The 22,813-nt window shown below is 59.5% G+C and overlaps 1 protein-coding gene across 1 annotated transcript in view; it reads right to left on the bottom strand.

Moving 5' to 3' along the window:
- SARDH (sarcosine dehydrogenase) overlaps positions 1-22,813 on the bottom strand; it is a gene marked incomplete at both ends in the record, with an annotated part of 61,660 nt that overhangs the window by 33,055 nt on the left and 5,792 nt on the right. Inside the window, 7 exons of the mRNA XM_079705732.1 lie at positions 1,019-1,132; positions 3,300-3,383; positions 5,854-6,014; positions 10,183-10,272; positions 10,593-10,679; positions 14,492-14,621; positions 15,796-15,900. Coding sequence (XP_079561858.1) covers positions 1,019-1,132; positions 3,300-3,383; positions 5,854-6,014; positions 10,183-10,272; positions 10,593-10,679; positions 14,492-14,621; positions 15,796-15,900 — 771 coding nt within the window. The remainder of the gene's footprint in view (positions 1-1,018; positions 1,133-3,299; positions 3,384-5,853; positions 6,015-10,182; positions 10,273-10,592; positions 10,680-14,491; positions 14,622-15,795; positions 15,901-22,813) is intronic.

Below are 22,813 nucleotides of genomic sequence, written 5' to 3' on the forward strand. Positions count from 1 at the left end.
GTCTAGCCAGGCTGGGGAAATTGCCAAGGCTGAGAACAAGTGCATGTTTCATGCTTTGGGACTGTCGAGGTGCCTTTGCGTGGGTGGGATGCAGCCACGAAGCCAAGCTGGCATCCCCGCCCAGCGCCCACATCCTCAAGGGCCTGAACATCCCGCAGGCCTTGGAAGCCGCGGTGCGGAGGTGCCAGACGGGCCCCCGTTTGCTCCCCGGAGAGGCAGCCCCCAGGGACTCCTGGGCTTTCAGACGCACATTCCCTCCCCTTCCATTTCAGGAGCAAACTTTGGAGGAAAGCGTGCTTCCTCGCCTTCAGGACCGGGCGCAGAACTAGTGCACAGTAAAAATGCGGGCCTGTTCAAAATGTATTGAGAGTTTCCAGGCAGCAACAGCAGAGCTTTGCTTCTAAGCAGGGGGCCCCACGTGACTGCAGGGGTCCCACGCCCAGGAAGCTTCCCAGGCCACCCATCCCTGGGGACCCCCAGGCTGAGGCCTTGGCGCCCCCCCAACACAGATACTGAAGGGACTTTGCTCCCTCCCCAGTCGGCCACGTGCACGGGGACACAGCACGTTCTGCTGGGTAACAAAACAGCTGGGCGGCTCAGAGGGGAAGCTGGCAGAGTCTTTTCTGCAGAAGCTGCCTGTGAGAACTTCCCTGTGTGATGCAGACTCAGACGGACTCACCTGAACCCCAACAGAAATGAGGAGTCGGGAACGGAAGGAGGGGCCAGGAGCCGCCAGGAGCGCCCTGAGAATCGGAGCCGCTCCAAGAGGCTCAGAGAGGTGAGGCCCCGGCCCGAGGCCACACAGCCAGACCCAGGCCTGGCTCCAGCCCCGCTCCTTGAGCAGGCCTCACTGCTGGCAAAGTCTTGGTACAGACGGGGCGAGGGAGGGCAGAGGAGAACATCACCGATTCCTCCACGAAACTGAGTCGGCCAAAACCGGGGGTGGGGATGGCCGGCAGAGTGGGCCAGCCCGCGGGGACGCCCGCCTTTCCGTCCCGTCAGGGATGGGGCGTCCTACCACGTCGTGGTGGGGCGGGAAGTCGAAGGTGTACTCGTGGTGCAGCAGCCTGCGGTAGACGTAGTCCTCGTGCGCCCGCTGGCTGTAGGCCCCGTAGTAGTCGTAAGGGAGCACCTGGGGCAGAAGAGGGCTCGTCACCGGTGCCGCCACCCGCCCCCGCCCGCTACGCACAGCGTGGCCCGGTGCCCGCGGCCTGGCCAGCCCTGAGCTGGGTCCTGCGGACACAAAGGTCCACAGGGCAGAGCTGGTCCTGCCCTCTCCGAGCCCCGCTCTCGAGGGGCAACGCACTGTGGACCAGGCCGGGGTGGAGGCGGGGCTCAGGCATGCCCTCCACATTGCACAGGTGACACCACAGTCTCCATGGCGGTGGGGAGCACTGGGGCCCCGGAGGGTGGAGAAGGAATGGGGTGTGCTTGGGTAGGGAGGGACGGCGAGGGACGGGGCTGAGCGGGAAACAGAGGCGGGTTGACTGGGACCTCGGGGGCCACGTCAGGGCTTCCGACTCGACACCAAGGCGCTGGGATAAGGCCCAGGGATCAGCTTGCGGAAGGAGAGGGAGGGGGAGTCGGGGCTGGGGTGGCTGCAGCAGTGGCTCCAGATGCTGTTGCCATGGTGATCTGGGACTAGGTCCTGCTCTGGGCCAAGCCCTGCACAAAGGGCCTCGTGCTTCCGGGAAGGGAGATCCTCTCTACAGATGAGGAAACCGAGGCGCTGAAAGACTGAAACTTGCCTCAGGTCACAGGAGAGTCCTGAGAGCCTGGCGTGAGCCCAGGTGGTGGGCCCCAGAGGCTGGCCCCTCAGCTACCACTTGCCTTGGCTTCTCCTGCACTCGGTCAGCCGCTCTCAGAGAGGCCCAGGACCCAACACCCCGCGCCTGGTCCTGTTCCTGCGGATGGAGCCCCTCCTCCTCCCCCACCCCTCCGTCCTAACTCTGCGGCCACTCCTGGAAAGGTGTGAACAAGCCCGCCAATTCCCGCCTACCAGCACGGCCAGCCCTGCCCAGTCTCTTGTCACTGGTGAGAGCCGAGTGTGAGATTCTGACTGAGTCAGGCCTCTTTGCTCCCCCAAACACACCCCCTACGCCACCCCACTCCAGCTCAACCTCTGGCGTCCAGGGAGGGGCCTTTACAGGAATCTCTGTAGGAAGTCATCTCCCTGGCCCGCCAAGTGGCTCCCCCTGGCCCCTCAGTCCCCTGCAGGAACATCCCAGCCCACCGTAGCCTGGCCAGGGGTCAGGGATTTGGGGACGTCTCGTCATCCAGTGCCCTGGACTCCCAGGATGGCTCCCGGGTGGGGATGGCACAGCCTGCCCATCTCGGGACCAGGGGTATGTCGCCGATTCCTGCTCTGGTCTCATCGCCTTGCCCACGGATTCCGGGGAAGAGGGGCTTCCAGGGCAGAGCAGGCTGGCTGCAGTGGGCTCTGCAGAGACCTGCTCAAGGAGGGGTCTACCTAGGCCCCTCCTCTCTGCTGACCCCAGAGAAGCAGAGGCAGAAGCCATCAGGAGCCCTGGCCTCCACCCACCTCACCTGACACACCCTGGACCTTGCCTTGGCACATAGCTGCTATGGAGATGGGAGATGGGTGGCACTGGAAGGGGACTGGTGAAACATAGCAACGGGAAAAGGGTTTTAGTTTGTACAAATCTGGATCAAATACGATCCCCCCTGGTTGTATTAAAGCATCCCCTCAGCATCACATCACCTGCTCCAGAGACCGCAGGCCGAGGGTCTCACAAGCAGGACGGTTTTGACTCTTTTCTCTGAGGACCCGGGTCCCTGAGAGGCACTGGGTGGGGGCTGGGCAGCCCCCAGGAGGGCACCCAGAGGCCAGGATGCCGTGAAATACCAACTTACAAGCTCACACACAGAATGCATAATTTTGTGCTAAATCCTCCTACTAGCATTCACAGCTGCAGTTGCCAAAAATATATGAACAAAATTACGAGAAGATACTCTAATTTCTCCCGTAAACCTGGGGAGTCTTGTGTGCAGCCTCCCCTCTGTGGAACACCAGCTCTCCTGGCCCCTGGCCCATGTGGGCCGTGGAAGGCCGGGCACTGTGGGTGGTGAGGGATGCCTGTGGGGACATCCCACGACCTCAGGCGGACCGGCCGGGGCTCGGCTTCTCCGAAGGCCAGGTGACTCACCCGCCCCACAGCACTAAGGACAGGGAGACACACAGCCACCTCCGCTGGGGAGGACGTGGTGGGGACGGTGGGCAGGGGCTGCGCGCAGGCCAGGCCGGGGGCATGGCTGCTGGGAGCCGGGGGGCCACTCACCGGAGCCGCGTCGTGGGGACTGAACCATCCCGGCCTCTCCCAGCCGTGCCGCTCCTGGAACACGCAGCCTCGTGCGAGGAGTTCCTGGTTGTGGAGGGAGAAGAGGCTCAGGCCTGGCCGGACGCGCAGAGCAGGGTAGGGAGGGGAGAATCCGACACCCGGTACCGCAGCGGGCGGCGGGCAAAGAGGTCCCGGCACTCGGAACCAGGACCCAAGCCCAGGCTCTGACTCCAACTCTGCGGCCCTCCCAGCACCCACACTGCCTGCCTCAAGAATCCCCCGTCTGTAGAATTACCTTCTCTTAGGGACCAAATTGCACCCCCAAATTCCTGTGCTGAAGCCCTAACCCCCAGTGTGGCTGTGTTTGGAGACGGGGCCTGTGAGGAAGGAATGAGGGTGAAAGGAGGCCCTCAGGGTGGGGTCCAAAGCCTTATTAGGAGGAGGAGCCCCCAGGGCTGTCCCTCTGCCAGGAGCAGACACGGCGGGAAGGCGGCCGCCCGAAGCCAGGAGCGAAGAGGGCCCTCACCAGGAACTGGTCAGCGGGCACCTTGACCTCGACCGCCCCGCCTCCAGAACTGTGAGAGACGAATTTGAGCCCCCCAGCCTGTGGTGTCTGTTATGGCAGCCCGAGCAGTCTGGGACACCCAGGGACCCAGCGATGCCACAGCTAAGTGTACACCCAGGAGAAATGACACCAGGGACGCAAACAAGCCTGTGCACACATGCGTTCACAACCACCCAGAGGTGGGGACAGCCTAGATGCCCATCAACTGACGAATGGATGACCAGTGGGGTCCATCCACACGATGGGATGTTATTCAGCCTTAAAAAGGAAGAACAGGGCTTCCCTGGTGGCGCAGTGGTTGAGAGTCCACCTGCCGATGCAGGGGACACGGGTTCGTGTCCTGGTCCGGGAAGATCCCACGTGCTGCGGAGCGGCTGGGCCCGTGAGCCATGGCCGCTGAGCCTGCGCGTCCGGAGCCTGTGCTCCGCAACGGGAGAGGCCGCAGCAGTGAGAGGCCCGCGTACCACAAAAAAAAAAAAAAAAAAAAAAAAAAAATTATAGCAGACACAATAAAGTAATATGGTGGCAGATTTCTTTGAAAATAAATTTAGCCTGGGGGGAGAAAATAATCTCCGCTCTAAGGTTTGGAAGGGGCCTGTGCCTGGGGCCAACCCAGACCAGCGCCCAGGAGGAGTGGGCTTCGGAAGCTGAGTCTGGCCGGGCATTCAAGTGCCAGGACCGATGGGCACCAGAGGCCAAGACGGCCTGCGTCTCCCCGTCCCCGTGGGCCACCACCTCGAGGGGGTGGGCGCTCCTAGTCACCTGCCAACTGGTGACCCCAGATGCGTCCTCCCGGGACATCCAAGGGTGTGGCAACCAAGGACACAAAGCCCCTCCCCTCCAGTGAGCGTGGAGACACCTCCACCAGAGACGCATCACCCTTCCTGGGAGGGAAAATGGAGAGCAGGCTCTTCTATTTAACAAAACACACGTCAGCCGTCAATGGCTGGGAAGTGTCACCAGGAGGGTGCTGACGAGGAAGTGGAGGCGTGGGTGAATGCAGATTCCTCCCCGGGGGCAGGGCTGCTGCACCCGCCAAGCCCCCTCCGGGCAGAGCTGTGCACATGTGAGCAACGTGTCTGAGCCCATCTTCCACCCGAGAGTCATCGAGCGAGCCCTGCGCTCCTTGGGAGGCTGCTGAGCTGCGGGGACGGTGCAGGCCCCGGGGACAGGCTGGGGGAACCCAAGCCCATGTGGGGCCCCAGATTCCCAGCTGGCCCTCTAGGCCAGGCTGGAGGACAGGGCAGCCCGGGATCCAAGGATGTCTCTGTCCTGGGGAGGTGGCGTGGGCACCAGCTCCCTCTGGGGTCCAGGCGCTGGAGCCCCAGATGAAGGAGGCTCCTTCTTCTGCTTAAATGCTACCTGCTCACTGCGCCCTGCCCACCTGCCTCCTGCCCCAGCCATCCAGTCAACAAACATTCCCTGAGCACCTACCCAGAGTCAGGCTCTGCGCTCAGAGTGACTGGGGCCCAGCCCCCGTTGCCAGGGTCCTCGTAGACAGGTAAGTGAAGCATGCAGCCCAAGATGGGAGCAAGGAAGGGGGGATGGAGGTGGACCTGGGGTTGGGGGGGTGGTAATGGGAGCACAGGGAAGGCACCTGGGTTGTCAGGGACCTGGGAGAGTGCCCAGGGGCAGGCCCCAGGAAAGGGCACCTGACGGTGGGTTTCATCATATAAGTAGAAGCTTGCCAGGGAGGAAAGACATCCCAAGCAGGCCCCACAAGCAGGAGGAGCACGTCTTCTTAGCACGCCACTGCCTGGCCCCGCCCTCCCGATGGGCGACTGCACACACCTGCCGGTGCACCTGGCCCTCACGACCCCCCACTGTGCTCCAAGCACATTCCCTCTGTAAGTGCCTGGGAGCGAAGGGGCCAACACCTGCCCTGAAGCTGGGGGGGGCTGCATGCACTCTGTCACCGCACATCTGGGCCTCCCCGAGAGCGCCGGCAGCCGGCACAGAGCAGGCGCTGCAGGGGTGGGGGCGTGGCACCTCGTGCAGGGGGTCTGTCCTCATGTTGCGTCCAGCCAGGGGCTCGTCGTGGGGGAAGACGACTGCGTAGTTCCTGGAGTAGGACTCGTGGCTGCGCTCTCGAATCCAGCGGCCGTGGTCTGTGAGCGACTGGTGGAAGCGCCTGTCGTGGGTGGAGGGGCCTGTCACTGCCTCGGGAACCTCGTTCCCTCCACGGGGGTCCTCCCTATGGCTCAGGCATCAGGGGGGCTCCTGGCTCTCCGTTCTCCCACCGAGGGGCCTCGGGCAGCCCGCAAATCTTGGGGAGCTCAGCCTCCTCGCCTGCAACCCCCCACAGCTGTTGGGCGCAGGGAGTGGACACCGCAGGCTTAGGGCCTCAGGCTGGGGACGTGCGTGGGGTGAGCCGGGCTCCTTGCCCCCGGCCTGGGCCCCGGGCCGGACAGGCCCCGATGATCTCGTGGAAGCTAACGTGAGGGATCTTCGGAGTTCAGGGTCAGCAGATGTGATGAAGCGCCCCCTTCTCCTCGGTGCCCCTCAGCGGAGGCAAGGGGTGAAGGTGACGGCCTCTCAGGTCAGACCCCCAAGAGGCGTGGAGGAGCGGGAGAAGTCCCAGCTGTGTTGGGGGCCCCGCTCCCAGGGGTGGTGTGGTCGCGATCCCTGCACGTTTGTCCCCTGGCAGCTGGGGGGAAATCAGGTGCAGCCACCCCACCCATGGTGGTGTCCAACTCCGCCCGCGGGTCCCACGCGATTTCCTGCTGAGCTGAGAGGCCCCTCCCCCAGCCTTCGCGAAGGGAGAACAGCCAGGGCCAACCAGCAGCCCTTCCGTCTGGTCCCCAGACTGGCCAGAGGTGCTGGGCTGCGTTACACGCTGCGCCCTGCAGCGCCCCCCAGGAACAGCCCCCCCCAGGCGCCCAGCTCAGTGTGGCCCCCGCCCGCCCACGCCTTCATTCCCCACCTGTTGGCACCTCACGTGTCCTCTGGGGCCCACCTCCCCCCGGCTGTGTCCCCATCAGTGCTGCTGTCCTCAGGGGCCTGGCCTGAGCCTCGTCAGGGCTAGTCGGCGTGGTGCTCTGATCTGGGCAGGGGCTGGTGCTGCAGATGTGGGAATTATCATGACAGATATTATCCGTAGTGATTGCTGTCGTGTAGGAGCCCTTTTCCAGGGCAGGCCCAGGGCTGAGGGCCACCCGCAAGAACCCCTCGTGCAGTCCTCAGAGCGGCCTCAGGTGTGGGGCTCCTGGTTTGGCTCATTCCACGCGACAGGAACCTGCTGCACTGAGCCAGGAGCTTCCAGAAAGAAGGGGGGCCATGGAGGGGTCCCAGCGGCAGCACGTGGGGCTGCGGGAGCAGGCTGGCGAGGGGCTGAGCCGGGGCGGGAAGAGGCCAGGAGACTCACCCCCCTTGGCACCAGGGGCCCAGTGGCTCCTGGGATGGGACGTGGTCACCCACCCAGCCTCGCTGAGAGTGGGGCTCCTGGGGGGCTCTCAAGGGGGGAAGGTGGAGCCTCAGTTGTCCTCTCAGACCCCCTGGGTGGCAGGGACCAGGGAGGGGGATGGGCCTGAGGCAGGGCTGGGTGATCCCTGCACAGACACATCCCGCCCCTCTATAGACAGGTCCCCACCAGCCCCTCTGCTCACCCCTGTGCACACCTGTGGGTGTCAGGGGTGGGCGCACTCAGCTCAGCCCAAGCACGACAGGGGTGAGCAGCGGAAGGACCACTCCCCGTGGCCCACAAGGACCCAGCTGCCGTTTTCCACCTGCATACAAGCGGGCAGAGGGGCCTGCAGCCGGGGTCCGGTGTCCAGCCACCCTCCTGACATAACAAAGAGCGACTTCTTCCCTGGTTGCCAGGACCCCAAGAGCTTTCTTTAAAAACAACGGCCCGTGCTCTGGGCCCCACCTATGCCAGGCCCTGGGGGAGGTGACGCATCCCTACCATGAGCCTCAAATGCACTCCGCTGAGAGGGTGGATCATTGTTCCTATTTCACAGATGGGGAAACCAAGGTCAGAGAGGAGGAAGAACTGGCTAATTGGTGGGGGGCCGGGACAGCTGAGAACCTGTTTGGGTGTCCAAAGGGGGTGCCACCGCCACCATCCATGAGGCAGCTGCTGTGGCCTGGAGGGCACCTGGTGCCAGGCCAGCCCCGGGAGCCTCACATGCAGGCCAGGGTCCAGACATGCCCTGGACCCGGCCCTGGGCCCCGATCGCCTCCTCAGGCACCTCTCTCCCGAGCCCGTCCTCCGCGTGTAAGACAAGGAGGTGACATGGGTCAGAGTTCTGCTCCGACCTTCCGAGTGTCTAAGCAGGGGGACGAGGCTGGCGCTCCCTCGTCCGGGTTTTTTGGTGACTCCCGGACGCAGTGCGCTCATTTCCTGGCTCTGCCTATCTTGTGGGGTCTGGGTCTCCATGCCCCGCTCAGGCCAGGGAAGCAGAACATCCCATCAGTGCTGAGAGGCCCCGGGTGCCGGTGCCACAGCTGGTCCGGTGGTGGCAGCCGTCCAGTATGTGAGTGGGGATGGGGGGGGCAGGTGCTGGGTGGACACGGACGCCCCACGTCAGTGACCGCTCAGGCCTGATGCCATGAGCCAGTCATCTCCTGGGTGCATTGCCCGGGCCAGAAAGGCGGGTGGCCCAGATCACAGCCCCGACCCCTACCCCCTGGGCCCCAGCACTCAGGGGCTCCCTCCCTGGGCCCTCTGCCTTCCAACCTGTGACGCAAGGCCCCAGCCAGGCCAGGGCAGAGGCAGGAGCTCTGCCTTCTACTCACAAACCCGCCCACAAGACGCTCCCTCTAATGTCACAGCTTGTGAGAAGAGGCGGCTGAGGAGCGAGGCTCAGAGCCATGCCAGGGGCCTCCGCCAGCCCCGGAGGTGAGAGCCCACTCGGAGAGGCCGAGGATGCGCCCTGGTCCGTCCGATTCCAGTGCTGAGGCCTCACCCCCCGAGGGAAGCCGGATGGCAGACAGCCCTGCAGGGCTGGAGCTGGGTCCCTGCCCACTCTGGCTCGCACATGGGGTGACTTCAGACAAGATGCCTCCTGCGATGGCGCCTCTGTTTTGCTGTTTGTAGCAGGAGGGGCTTGGACTGGCCCATCCCTGAGGCCCCGTGCAGCTTTATCATTTCTGGAACATTCCTCTCTTGGGAGAGCACGTGGGCACAGACCCAGACAGACTCCAAGGTGGCGCCAGAGTGGACCACGCTGTGCCAGGCGCCACGGAGGGGGCGGCAGTGGTGGGGGGATCTCAGGGTATGTCTGTCTGTCTCTGTGGGGGCCAGACATCCCCCCCAGTGGACACAGGGTCCCCAGCGGGCCAGGCGGGGACGAGGTGAGCAGAGCAGCTGGGGTGCGCTGAGCTGAACCCGCGCCACCTCCAGCCCTGCCGCCTCCAGCCCTGCCACCTCCAGCCCTGCCGCCTCCTCCAGCCCTGCCGCCTCCAGCCCTGCCACCTCCAGCCCTGCCGCCTCCAGCCCTGCCGCCTCCAGCCCTGCTGGGCAGCTGGGATCTCCCCAGTCACAGCGGAGCGGGCCGAACACCCACAGAGGCCCCTCCAGGCCGCTGCCTCGACTGCCACCTGCAGAGCTCGGGGCGCAGAACTGCCACCTGGGGGCCAGACCCCAGCCCCACTGACGGCCACCCTCCAGACCCTGCCTGGGGGCACCCGCATCCCTGTCCCGACTCATAGAGGTCCGTGGGCAACCAGGACGCCTCCCAACTCTGATATCAGTCTCCTGGGCTCCGCTCAGCTTTGTTTAGTGTTTCCGAGTGCAGACCTGATGCCGAGCGTTTTACCTACACAAACACGCTCACTGCTCCCAGCGACATTTACAGCATATACATCACACCCCAGCTTACAGAGAGCAAAGTGCTCGGCACAGGGTCTGACTGATTCCAGACACCCTGTGAGTGAAGGATGGATGCAGCTGACATCTCGCTCAGGGCTGCCTGTCTCCCAGGTACGCACATGTCCTAACAATGACCACCACTTCACCCCCATTTCCTGGGCAGCCAGTGCAGTCCCTCCTGCTCCCTGGGCCTCAGTCTCCCCATCTGCAAAGTGGGATGATAAGATCCCACTGCTGATCCCAGAGCTGTCAGGCGGGTCAGGCAGGACACTGGGACGAGAGGTCCTGGAAACTGTAGAGGGCCGTGGATCTGCCAAACCCAAGCACCCTGCAGCACCGCCCCCCGCTGGCAGGCTTCTTCCCTTTCTTCCCTTACTGGCACCTCTTCCAAGAAGCCCTCTGGATTTCAGGGAAGGCTCCTTTCTAAATAGCCCTGGATATTTACCCCACCCCACCCCATCCTAGGGCAGCCACCTCCTGCCCACGGGTCCCAGCGGGCACTTAACTGATGTCATAGCTGTACATGTCCTTCTCCGGGCGTCCGTGGATGATCCAATGGGCCAGCTCCTGCCCACAGCCACCTCCCAGCATCATTCCTGGCAGGAGCAAAGCCGCAGGTCTGCAATCCACCCCCAGGGCCCTGCACCTCAGTTCCGTGCCCCTCCCACCTCTATGGGCAGCATCAGCCCCTAAGCCCTGGATCTCACACCTGGGGTGCCACACACCTCCTAACGGGACCTCACCCTCTCCCGGCAGGCTTGTCCCATCTCCACCCCTGTCAGGGCTGCAGTGCTCCCAGGCCCAGCGCCCCAACCCGGTGGGGGGGGTGCTCTGAGAACTGAAGGAGAGGCCCAGTTGGCTGTCTTCACTCACAGGGATGCCAGGGAGTCGGGGACGCACTGCTGCCCACGCTTACCTGCACTGTTGAAGCCGCAGCCCAGGAAGAACCCACGGAGCTCGGGTGCCTCCCCCATCAGGGGCTTGTGGTCGGGTGTGAATGACTCTGAAAGGGAGGGGTAGGCATGAAGCTCCCTCCCCGCCACATGCTCCTGGATGGTGTCTCCCAAGAGGGCAGTAATTGAGGCAGGGGTGTGTAGGTGCCTCCTTCATCCAGACCCTCCCTATCAAGACCCAGCTCAATGCTGCTTCCTCCAGGAAGCCTCCCTGATTGCTCCTGCCACATTCCCCTGAGTTCCTCAGCATTTACGACCTGAACTGGGTTCTGCCTTGGGCGGGGGTGGCGGGGGCGGTCCTGGTGTGTCTCGTGACTATCACCATTCTCCTGCTGGTGAGGGGCCGCTCCCTGAGCCCCCATCACTGCACGTGGCTCCCGGTCACCGTACCATCTTCCTGCTGTGTCACTGCAGGGCACTCTTGCCCACTGGACCACGAGTACCTTGAGGGCAGGGGCTGGGCTTTGCTCACTGTGTGCGGTGTCTCGAGGCCTAGCACAGGGTCCAGCAAACAGTAGGTGCTGGATAAATGTTCACTGAGTGAATGAAGGATCATAAGTTCTTTGGGAGAGGAGACCGAGTCTCTCGCTTCTGTCTGCTGCCCGCGTACCAAGAGCAGAAGCCAAGATTGGAGGGAGAGGGACCCTCGGGCATAATGATAAAGGGCTGGACTTTGCAGCCACAGTCCTGGGTTCAAACCCTGCTTTACCCCTTCCCAGCTGTGTGACCTTGGCTCAGAGGAGCCTTGATTTCCTCATCTGTAAAATCCGGATCAGGGTATTTACTTTACAGGGCTGTGAGTTAGTCGGTCTGCAGATAGTTGCAGCCTACCCGTTTGTGCCCAGAGGCGGCTCCGAACAAGACAAGTCCCACCCCTCGGGGAGCCAACTGGGAGAGTGCAAACGGGTAAATAAGGGGAAAAGAGAATGCCTGGGAAGAAAACACAGTGGGATACTGGGTCTGCAGTGACCGGAGGGCTGGCTGCTCCTAACCACCCCCCTGGCGCCATCGTAACCCCGGGTCACAGAGGAGGATGCGCAGCAAGGAACTGGGGCCGCCGGTCAGAGCTGTCTGGCTCCCAGCCGGGCTCTCAGCCGCTGTGTGCCCTGGTCACAAGCATCGTCTTTCTCCCTGCTGGTGACCGCCGACCCCGGTCTCCGATCTTCAGCATCTGAGCTGAAGGAGGCCACCAGCCCTGGGAAGCTGGGGATCCTTCCGAACAGCCACAGGGGACGGTGGAAGCAGCAGGGCGGAGAGGAGGGCAGGGCCTAGGGTGAGTCCTCGGAGGCCACGGTGACACTGGTGAGCCTCCGGGGGAGGCGTCAGGAGGGGCGAGAGCCCTGTGAGGAGGCGTCAGAGGCTTCCCTGGGGACTGTGTGGAGGTCGGGCTGCAAGGGGCAAGCGGGGGCCGGGGGGCCGGGGCGCAGGGGGCGGCTCCCGGGACGGTGATGGGGAGGCTGCAGTTATGCTCGGGGGTGACCCAGTGAGCACTTCGGGAGTGTCGTAAATGTTTCCACAACGTTCTGAACAGCCTTACAGAAAGCCAGCAGGAGGGAAGCTTGGGGGTCAAGGTCGCCTGGATGTTTAACAAATGACTTGAGAGGATGCAGGATGCACGGGACAGGGGCCCCCACCTTGGCTCTGACCTCCCGACCTTGGAGCGAGAGGTCTCCCCGCCCCCAGCTTCCCCGGAGTCAAGGGGGCCTGGGACTTCCCTGCTCTGCGCCGGAGGCCGAGGGCCATTGACCGGCCTGTCCTCCCTGGTGAGGAAAAGTGCTGATGTCCCCACGGAGCCTCCCTCGCAGCCGGGAAACCAGACTCCACATGCATCTCCCTCCCAGTAGGGCTTCCTGGGGGCCATGACCCCCAGTCCAATTAAAGAGAGAATGCTCCCTGTGCCCCTGGGATTGCTTCGGGCCCGGGTTTCTCACTGCCAGCCCCACGCAGCCCCGGGAAGCTGCCGGGGCAGTGAGCCCTCGGCCCTTACCCCGCATCCTGTGCCCCAAGACCCTGTGGTTGGCCGGGGGACCCCAGCTGCCTCTCCCCAGAAAGCTGTCGTCTCACCAAAGGCCCTTTCATGAGCTGAACAGATTAAAGGTTGGCGGCTGTGTAGACACTGTGAGTGCCGGAACCAAGAGGGCTGGACTCCCCAGCAGTCCGCAGGCTGGGTGTCGGGACCCGCCCCCCCCGGCCTGGCCTGCCCCTCACTCCCTGCTCGGCCTGTAGGAATGGCTTTGCCGGCTGGCCAGTGGCATCCTTTTGCTGGCCTGGGCCTTGCCCTGCAACCTAATGTGTGGCTTCCTCACCTCACTCTGCCTGTCACCCATTTCACAGATGCGGACACCGAGGCTCAAGGAACTCAGAGCCTCAGACACAAAGTTTCCTCTTTGGGCAACTGTGTCTTTCGGAACCTCTTTCCACCCCTAGGTAGGCGCATCCTACTCGTTTCTTGCCTTTCTTAAGGATTAAAGCGATCCCGTCCATGCAGGAGGGAGGGGGGATGCCCACGTGATTCTGCTGGAACCAGCATGGGGCGGCGTGTCTCGCCTGCCCGGAACCCTGGCCCCGCAGCCCCCCACGGCACCTTCTGGGTGGTCCACCCTGCTCCCCCCACCCGTGTACCTCCCGCCCTCAGCCCCGCAGCTGAAACGTCTGGGCCCCAGGGCCAGCTTGGGCCCCTCTACGCCCAGAGGCCACTGTCTGCCAGGACCCCAGGCCAGCAGCCTCACCCCTGCACCCCAGTGCCGTCACAGGGGAACCTGCTGCCCCCCTGCCCCGAGCCCTCCCCGTTGGGTTCCCGCTTTGGGAGCTCCGCCCAGCCTCCCACACAGGCTCCCCCGCTGCGCTCCCCACGTGCCCGGGCACGAGGCAGGCGCTCAGCCGGCAGAAGGGGCTGGACGGATGCTGTGTGAGCTCCTTCACACCACGTCCCCTCTGACGTTGCCCCAGGCTTGAATCCTATTCTAGAACTTTCTCCATCTGCACACAGCCTTTTAGACACTCACTCAGTGTGTCTGGGTCTCCCCCACCCTGGGGTCCCTGAGCTCCCTGGGCAACCCCAGGATGGCCCTCTCTCAGGCTCCGTCGTCGAGCGGTCACCTCTCCGTGTTGAGCTGTGAGTGACCCGTGCTGGGACAAGTCACATCAGTTTGAATGTCCAAAGTCTAGCCTGGCCGGCAGGCCCTGAACAATAAACTAGTGGCCTTGGCCAAACGCGTCAGTGCTGGGGGTCCGAGTCCGCCCCGCCTGGTGTTCGATCCCCGTGGGCACCGGCCGGCCGGGCAGGGTCAGGGGCTGCACCACGCATACCCAAGGGGGCATCGGAAGCCGAGCCGCTCTGTTCTCCCCCTTTCCCTCCAGCTTCCTGCAGCTCAGCTTTCCCAGGGGCCAGAGGGGAGGCACCGGCTTGGGCCTTTCCATGCTGTGCGGGCATGCGGCCCTGCTGGCCTGGCTGCCGAGGGCAGAGGGCAAAGGGGGTGAGGCTGACCTGGAACGGGGGTCTGCAGGCCTGTGAGAACGGCATCAGGAAGGAGCTTGGCCCTCCTCTCCTTGCTCAGCCTCACCAGGCGCTGGGAGGGGCCTCATCCCATCTTACGGATGAAAACACCAAGTTCCAGGGACAAGTCAAGCAGGGACTGAGCCCGGCGGGACCTCGGGAGGGGCTCACGCGGGGGTGGGCGGGAGGAAGCCTGGCTGTGTGCCTGTGGGCGAACGTCTGCCCTCACCGAGCTCACGTCTTTTGCCCGCAGAGAAGAGCAAGCGCAGCACCCGAGGCCCAGGACGGAGGGGTGGCCGGCGCGCGCCTGGCGCAGGCCAGCCTCAGGGGGCAGCCCACCCCCAGCTCCAGGGCCCCCCCACTCACCTGGGCCGCAGACTGTGGACTTAATCCCCGTTTTCTCCAGCACGGGGACCCGGTTGATGGCGCCTTCAATGTGCTGGGTGAACACATCCCAGTCCAGGTCGAAGAGGCCAAAGGCAAACTTGTCCGACACCTGGGGAGGTGGGCAGGGAACCTGACCTGTGACAGCGCCCCACGGGAGTGAGAGCCAGGCAGGGCCTGGCCAGCCTCTCGATCAGGTGGTGACAGCGCTGGGCTGGTCCCCTCAGTGTGTGTCCCCTCCCCCGACCCCCCAGCGGCCCGTCTGCTCCCCGTTCCCGCCCCGACCCAGGCCCACCTGCTCTGCCCTTGATTGTTGCCCTGGCCTCTGCCCGGTCGCCCTGCTTCCCGCCCTCCTTCACCCCATTCACCTAAGTCAGATCGGCCCTGTGTGAGCGGACCCTGCCCACGTCTACCACCAACCCACAGCCAGGCTGACCTTCCTTCGGGTCTTCGGGAAAAGCAAGCCTGATCTGACCTCAGGGCCTTCACCGCCACCTGGGGCAGCCCCTCCCCCGCCTTCTGTCTGCAGGGCTCTCTGCTCGATGTCAGTTCCTCAGGGAGCCCTGCCCGACCACAGTCCAAAGGACATCCTTCCACGCCAGTCTCGCTAGGCTTATCCTCAACCTGCTAACTTCACTCAGGGCACAGACCACCATCCCAAATTGCATTACTTCTTTGCTTATTTACTGTGTGTCTCCCCACCAGAACAGAGGCCTCTGGGGACAGGGACTCTTATCTTGGTCTCCCTCTTTCTCCCCAAAGTTAAACAGTATCTGGCTGAAAGGACTCATTTTGTTGTTCAATGTGTAGACTAAATGCATGAGTACGGGAGCTGGGGTGGTCCGTACATGCTCGAGGGGGCTGGGGGTGCTGAGGGGGCCGCTGGCCCTGCATGAACCCCTGGAGCTGCCAGGAGAGCAGCCCAGGCCGGAGGGAGATAGATACAGCTGCAACCACGGGGGGCGGGGGAGGGCATGGGATTGTTTGTTGATGGACAGAGGGCTTCAACGCTTTCATAATCTTCTAAAGTCATTATTTCACACTTTGCAGCCTCTGACGATTGATGTTTTGAGGCAAGCCCTCCACCTGCCCCGAGTCTGGATCTGCCTGTGTGCCAGGTTCTTCAGGGGTTGGAAAAAATGGGCTTGACTTTGTGGGATAGGGGACCTGCCACTTCTCAGGTAAGCCCCCAGGGTCGGGGGAGCTCCGGGGGGACAGCCTCCAGAAGAAGGCTCCTCCACGCTGAGACACAGCCCCGACCCCTCCCTCGAGCCCTGGTGTCTCACCTCCTCCAAGAAGATGGGGTTGGCCTCGTAGCCGCCCACGGACAAGGCGTCCCCTTGGAGGCGGAGGTAGATGGAGGCGTCGTGGTCACGGACATTGGGCATGTTCTGCAAGGTGGAGCACAGGGGCCTCGGGGTCAGGGTCACAGACCCAAGCCGGGCCCACGGTGCCACCTCCCCGTTGTAGGACCTTGAGGACAGGGTGGACCTGGGGCCTCGGGTCACTCAGTGGACAAACCACCCCATTGAAACCCCATAAAATAGCAGCAAAGATGGAAGGAGGGAGGGAGGGAAGAAAAAAGGCTAACCCACAGAACACAGCAGACGGGGGATCTCAACCAACACTGGAGGGTGCAGAGTGGATGGGGGAGGGCCGGTGCCTTAGCTCAGGGCTGGGGGAGGGGAGACAGTTTGCCAGCCTCTGTCCAGTCCCCTCCAAGCTGCAAAGACCTAGCCTAAGGCAACCCCAGGTCCCTCTGCAGGGGGCGGTGGGCTGAGCGTGTATGTGTGCACGCACGCATGTGTGTGAGTGTGCACGTGTGCATGAGTGTGAGAGAGAGTATGTGCGTGTACGTGAACAGGAAGTTGGACTAGGGTCTCTTCAAAGCAATTGGACCCAGATCCGTTCCATCCCCACCGCGCGCAGCCCAGGGCCTGGCCCTGGCCCTACCCTGCAGGGGCCCTGAGGTCTGTCTCTGGAGAAATGGGTCCCCAGGGGCTCCAGGCTCCGGGGAGGTGAGGAGGGGGCTGCCATCCCCCCTCAACAACAGATTGGAGAGTCTTCTGTGGAGACACTGAGTGGTCTGGGGAAGACTCCGGACGCTGACATGGAGGTCCCTCACCAAAGAGAACGGCATTCAACAGAAGGACTGGATAAGGCCAAGGACATCTTCCAGATATTAGGCTAAAACAGATTAAGGCATGGAAATCAGGAAAGGGAAAAAATAAGAAAATTAGAAAGTCAATTCTGAAGGTCTGACGTCCACCTTACAGGGGTTCCAGGAAGAGAAAACAGAGAAAATGGAGTAGAAGGAAAGTCAAAGCAAAACTCCAAGATGATTTCTCCGACTGAAAATCATGAATCTCAGTACTGAAGGGCCCACAAGTGCCCACCAAGCCCTGGGACTGGACCAGGCCTGCACCAAGGCCACATCAGGATGGAACATCAGGTGAACAGGTGGGTCCTAAACAAAGAAACAGCATTCCTGGAGGCTGAAGACCTGGAGCAAAGTCCTCAAAATTCTGAAAGACGAATTTAAATACAGAATTCTTGACCCAGTCAATTCATCAACCGACTGTAAGAAAGAATAAAGATTTTCTTCAGACATTCACGTCCACAAAAACGTTTACTTTCCAGGTACCCTTCTCAGTAAGTGGCCAGAGACCATGCCATGGATCCAGAGAGCAGCAGATCCAAACAGAAGATGGGTGAAGAAGGTCCCAGGGTAACAGCCGATCAGAGGCTGATGGAGAAGATCAGAAGGCAGCGGGAGGACTCCTTCAGGGGAGGGGAATGGGACTTACAGACTTTATGTGATTTCTCTGCCATGTATGAGTATGCAGAAAATATTCCTGATAGGTGTTTGACAGATCTGTTGAGATGTTTGGGGGAAAATTATGACAGTTATGAATATAGATGCAAATAGCCTTGACAAAATACTAGGAAACTGAATCCAGCAACATAGAAAAAGGATTATATACCATGACCAAATGGGATTTATCCCGGGAATGCAAGGTTGGTTTAACAACTGAAAATCTGTGTAATATACCATTATCGATAAAGGACAAAAACCACTAATTATTTCAATAGATGCAAAAAAAAGCGTTTGGCAGATAAAACACTTCCATGGTAAAAACACCCAATGTCTAGGAATAGATGGGAACTTCCTGATAAAGAGGATCTGAGAAACACCCACAGCAAATGCATACTTATTTGCAGTTTTTCCTCTAAGACCAGGCCAAGAGAAGGAGGTCCACTGTCACCACTGCAATTCAACATTGTACAGGAGGTCCTGGCCAGGGCAGGAATCAAGCGAGAAAGAGTAATTAAAGGCATCCAGAGGGAAAAAAAGTAAAAGTATCTCTATGTGCAGATGACATGACCTTACATAGAGAAAATCCTAACGACCCCACTAAAAACTATTATAACTTAGAAAATAGTTCAACAAGGTTGCAGGATACGAGGTCAATATACAACAAACAGACAAAAACCACTGTATTTCTATATACCAGCAGTGAACAATCAAAAATGAAATTAGGAAAATAATTCGGTTTACGATATCAAAAATAATAAAATGCTTACAAATAAAGTTAACAAAAGAAGTGTGAAACTTGTACTCTAAAAACTAGAAAATGTGTTCAAAAGAAATTAAAGAAGATGTAAATCATGGAAAGACCTCTCAAGTTTACAAAATGAAGACTTACTATTGCTAGGATGACAGGACCCCCAAAACTGATCTACAGATTCAACACAGCTCCCACCAAAATCTCAGCTGGCTTCTTGGCAGAAGTTGACAAGCTGATCCTAAAATTCATATGGAAGTGCAAGGGACCCAGAATATTCAAAGCAATCTTAAAAGAGAAGAACAAACACGGAGGACTTACACTTCTGATTTCAAAACTTACTACAAGGTTAATATAATCAAGACAGAGTGGTACAAACATAAGGATAGACATATATAGATCAACAGAATAGAACTGAGAGTCCAGAAATAAACCCTCACACTTATGGTCAATTGATTTTCCACAAGGATGCCAAGGCAATTCAATGGGGAAAAGGATAATCTTCAGCAAATGGTGCCGGAACACATGAATAGCCGCCTGCAAAAGCACGAAGTTGGAGCTTCCCTGGTGGCGCAGTGGTTGAGAGTCTGCCTGCCGATGCAGGAGACACGGGTTCGTGCCCCGGTCTGGGAGGATCCCACGTGCCGCGGAGCGGCTGGGCCCGTGAGCCATGGCCTCTGGGCCTGCGCGTCCAGAGTCTGTGCTCTGCAGCGGGAGAGGCCACAACAGTGAGAGGCCCCCGTACCGCAAAAAAAAAAAAAAAAAAGCACGGGGCTTCCCTGGTGGCGCAGTGGTTGAGAGTCTGCCTGCCGATACAGGGGACACGGGTTCGTGCCCCGGTCCAGGAAGATCCCACATGCCGCGGAGCGGCTGGGCCTGTGAGCCATGGCCGCTGAGCTTGTGCAGCTGGAGCCTGTGCTCCACAACAGGAGAGGCCACAACAGTGAGAGGCCCGCATACTGCAAAAAAAAAAAGCACGAAGTTGGACCCCTTCCTCACGCCACACACAAAATTTAATTCCAAATGTACTGTAGACCTAATTATAAGAGCTAAGACTATAAAATTCTTAGAAGAAAATACGGGAATAAATCTCTGTGGCCTGGTTTAGGAAATGCCTTCTTAAATATGATACCACAAGTACAAGGGACAAAAGAAAAAATTACATAGGTTGAAATTACTTCATCAAAATTAAGAACTTTTGCGCTGCCAACAATACCAACAAGAGAGTGAAAAGATAACCCACAAAATGGGAGAAAATATTTGCAATTCATAAATCTGATGAGGGACTTGTATCCAGAATATATGAACTTATAGTTCAATAGAACGACAATCCAATTAAAAATGAGCAAAGTATCTGAACAGAGGTTTCCCCAAAGAAGATATACATATGGCCAACAGGCACATGAAAAGACACTCAGCACCATCACTCATTAGGGAAATGCAACTCAAGCCACAAGATACCACTTCACACCCACTACGATGGCTAGAATCAAAAAGAGAGACAATAACAAATATTGCTGAGAATGTGGAGAAGTCAGAACCTTCATACGCTGTTCATGAGAATGTAAAACAGCCCGCTTCCTTGGAAAACAGTCTGACAGTTCCTCCAAAAGTTAAACATAGAGTTACTCTATGACTCAGCAATTCCACTTCCACCCAAGAGAAAGGAAAACATATGTCCACACAAAACCTTGTACATGAATGTTCACTGCAGCATTATTCACAATAGCCAAAAAGTGAAAACAACCCATATGTCCATCAACAGACGAATGGATAAATAAATTGTGGTTTACAAGAGTAAATTATTCAGCCATAAAAAGGAATGAAATTCTGCTACATGTACCCCATGGATGAACCTTGACAATGTCATGCAGAGTGAAAGAAGCCAGACATAAAGGCCACAAATGGTATGATTCCATTTCATTCAAAGTCCAAAATAGGAAAATCCATAGAGACAGAAATTAGACTAGTGACTACCTAAGTTGAGGGTGGGGTGGGAAATGGGGACTGATAATGTGTATGGGGTTTTAAGGACTAAGATAATGTTAGATAGATAGATAAACGACAGCTAGATGATAGATAGAGATAGATAGACAGACAGACAGATAGATATAGATAGATGATAGAGATAGATAGATGATAGAGATAGATAGATGATAGAGATAGATAGATGATAGATTGATAGACAGATGGATAGATAGATAGGAATAAAGAATTAGTCACAGCTACATAGGAAACTGAACAACCAGAAAGAAACTATTAATAACTCCAGGAAACAGGAAAAGTTGGACACTATTTGCTCAGGAGTTAACAATGTTCTCATTGTTATACTGACTACTGATTTAACCAATAAATGAACGGATAAACAAAACCAAAGCATTTTAGAAAGTGAGCGGAGTGGGAAGAGGCCCTCCCCCACGGGGGCCCTCAGCACTGGGGGAACTGCTTCCTCTCAACCCTGCTCTCCGGTGCCCCTGCCCTGGAGATGGACACATCGGATGCGACCCCTCCGCCCCGCCTTCGAGGACACACTGGCAGACGCCCCTCCTGCTGCTCCAGAGTCTCCCAGTTGCCTGGCTCCTCTGCAGAGCTGGGCTAAGAACATCTGCGCTGGTTGCCAGAGGCGCACGGGAAGTTCTCAGTAGCCCAGCACTTCAGGAATAACAATAGAGATATCATTGCCTCTGTTGTCACTACTGCTCTAAAAACAAAACCAACAGAATGCCAGCGCTCCACAGAGCAGGACAGCGAGGACAGCGGGGACACCTGGTGGCCAGGGAAGCCCCTGGCTTTGGTCCAGCAGGATCAGTGTCCCCATCTCCCTGCCTTGCAAGGCCCCAGCTGCCCCAGAGTGGCCAGCACAGGCTCAGCTCAGCCACAAGGCTCAGCCCCAAGGGTACCCTCACTGCTTCCTCCCTCCGGAAGCCCACCCTATAGGTGTAATGCCAATTCCACTGGTGTCTCTGCCTCCTAATCTCAGCCCGTTCCTTCCATCTGCTTCTCCTGGCCCCACCCCCATCCAAATCTTGTCAGCTGCTTCCTCCAGGAAGCCCGCCCGATGGCTCCAGCCTTCCCTGCTCTCTTCCTCTGAAGCACCAGCTGGCTGGACCATCCCATGCCCTCAGTTATGGTCATCGTGGTCCTCACCTAATGAGCACCTGCTATGTTCCAGGCACTGTGCTCAGCCCTTCAGCCCATCACTCGGTTCCTCCCTCAGCACAGCCCTAAGAGGTAGCTACCATTTTCACCCGTTTTGCAGGGAAGGAAACTGAGGCTCAGGTGGCACCTTGACTCACCTGGCTGGGTAATGGGGGAGTTGGGATGCAGACCCTGAGCATGGGTCCTCTCCCATTGCTCTGTGCCCCAACAGAGCAGTTTCTGCAAAAGTGGGTCGAAGATAGTGGGGATGCCAGACCATGAGGGAGCCTCTGGGCCACCACGTTTGACAGACACAGAGGCCAGGCCCAGAGAGGAAAGGGACAAGGTCTCAGAGGAGCTGGGGGCAGCATTCGGCTAGGACCCAGGACTGGGATGGCTTCTCAGAACTGGGGTCCCTAGGGCAGCACAGCCCTCTGGCCACCCATAAAGAAAGATAAAGGGCATGTGGTCCAGGTGGCAAAGCCCTGAGCCCTCAGTGGCCAGCCCGGGGCCAACACCATGAGGCCCAGATCTGGGCAGTCGGTGTCCTGCTGCAAGACTGTCAACCCAGGGAGCCTCCTGAGCAGCCGAAGACAGGCCTAAGTGTCCGGGGCCTCCCAGCATGAGCCCCAGAGTCCTGACTACAGGAGCTGCCTTGGCCTAAAGGAGCTTGTTTTCTGACCCACCATGGCATCAGACCACGTGGGAGGTCAGGGTCAGAGGCCTGCTCTTCTCCCAGGTTCAGGCTGCCCAGGTGTGGCCTCAGGAGGGGTTGGCCTCCCAGACCCCCCACGTGGAGGGGAGCATGGGGAACTTGGCCCCCAGCCCCAGATCTCCTCTTTTCTCCTACAAAAGTCTCAGAGTTTCTGGGGCTGGTGGCCCTTTCCTGGAGCGCAGCCTGGGGTTCCCAGAACACACAGGCTGCTGGGTGGGGGCACTGTTTGTGAGCAACATGAATAACCCCAGCTTGGCTCTGACCTTAAAATTCAGGGTGCGGGTCCCTGGGGCCACTCTGCCCTGCTTCTCCCTGAAAGCTGCCTCAAAGCTGGGCATCATGTGCATCAGGACACAGAGAGACTGAGACCCCAGTCTTGGGCTCTGTGGATGGACACAGCCCAGCTCTGCCCCCAGCCCGTCCCCAGCTTTAGCCCAGCCCCCGAGAGCCCACTGCGGCCTGAGGGCGACCCCTGGCGGCCGCGGGGGATATTTCCCACAGAACCAGGGCCAGGGACTCTTCGCACCAACAGCGGCAGTGATGCCTCTTTCCCCAGAGCCCCACCCGGAGTGCACACAGCAGCCCTCGGGAGGAATGAGCTGGATTGTATTAAACTCTTCCACGAACGGGGGAACCTTGTGTGTGTGTGGGGGGGGCAAGAGCGGTGGAGACCCCGGGCCCGCGCCAGCTTCCCCCACCCCTCCGCCACTGGGTCCACCCAGCGGCCAGCCTGGTGACCAGAGGGAAGCCAGGCTTGTGCAGGGCAGCGACGAGGCTCCCAGGACCCTCTTTGCTGGAGGCTGACCCTAAACAAGGTCAGTCTGGTCTCTCACACTCTCCGCACACCCACACCCTCAGGCCTGCGTCTCTGAACGGCCTGCAGTT

This window comes from Hyperoodon ampullatus (assembly GCF_949752795.1).
Source record: "Hyperoodon ampullatus genome assembly, chromosome: 6".
In the NCBI taxonomy this organism is placed as follows: Eukaryota; Metazoa; Chordata; class Mammalia; order Artiodactyla; family Ziphiidae; genus Hyperoodon; species Hyperoodon ampullatus.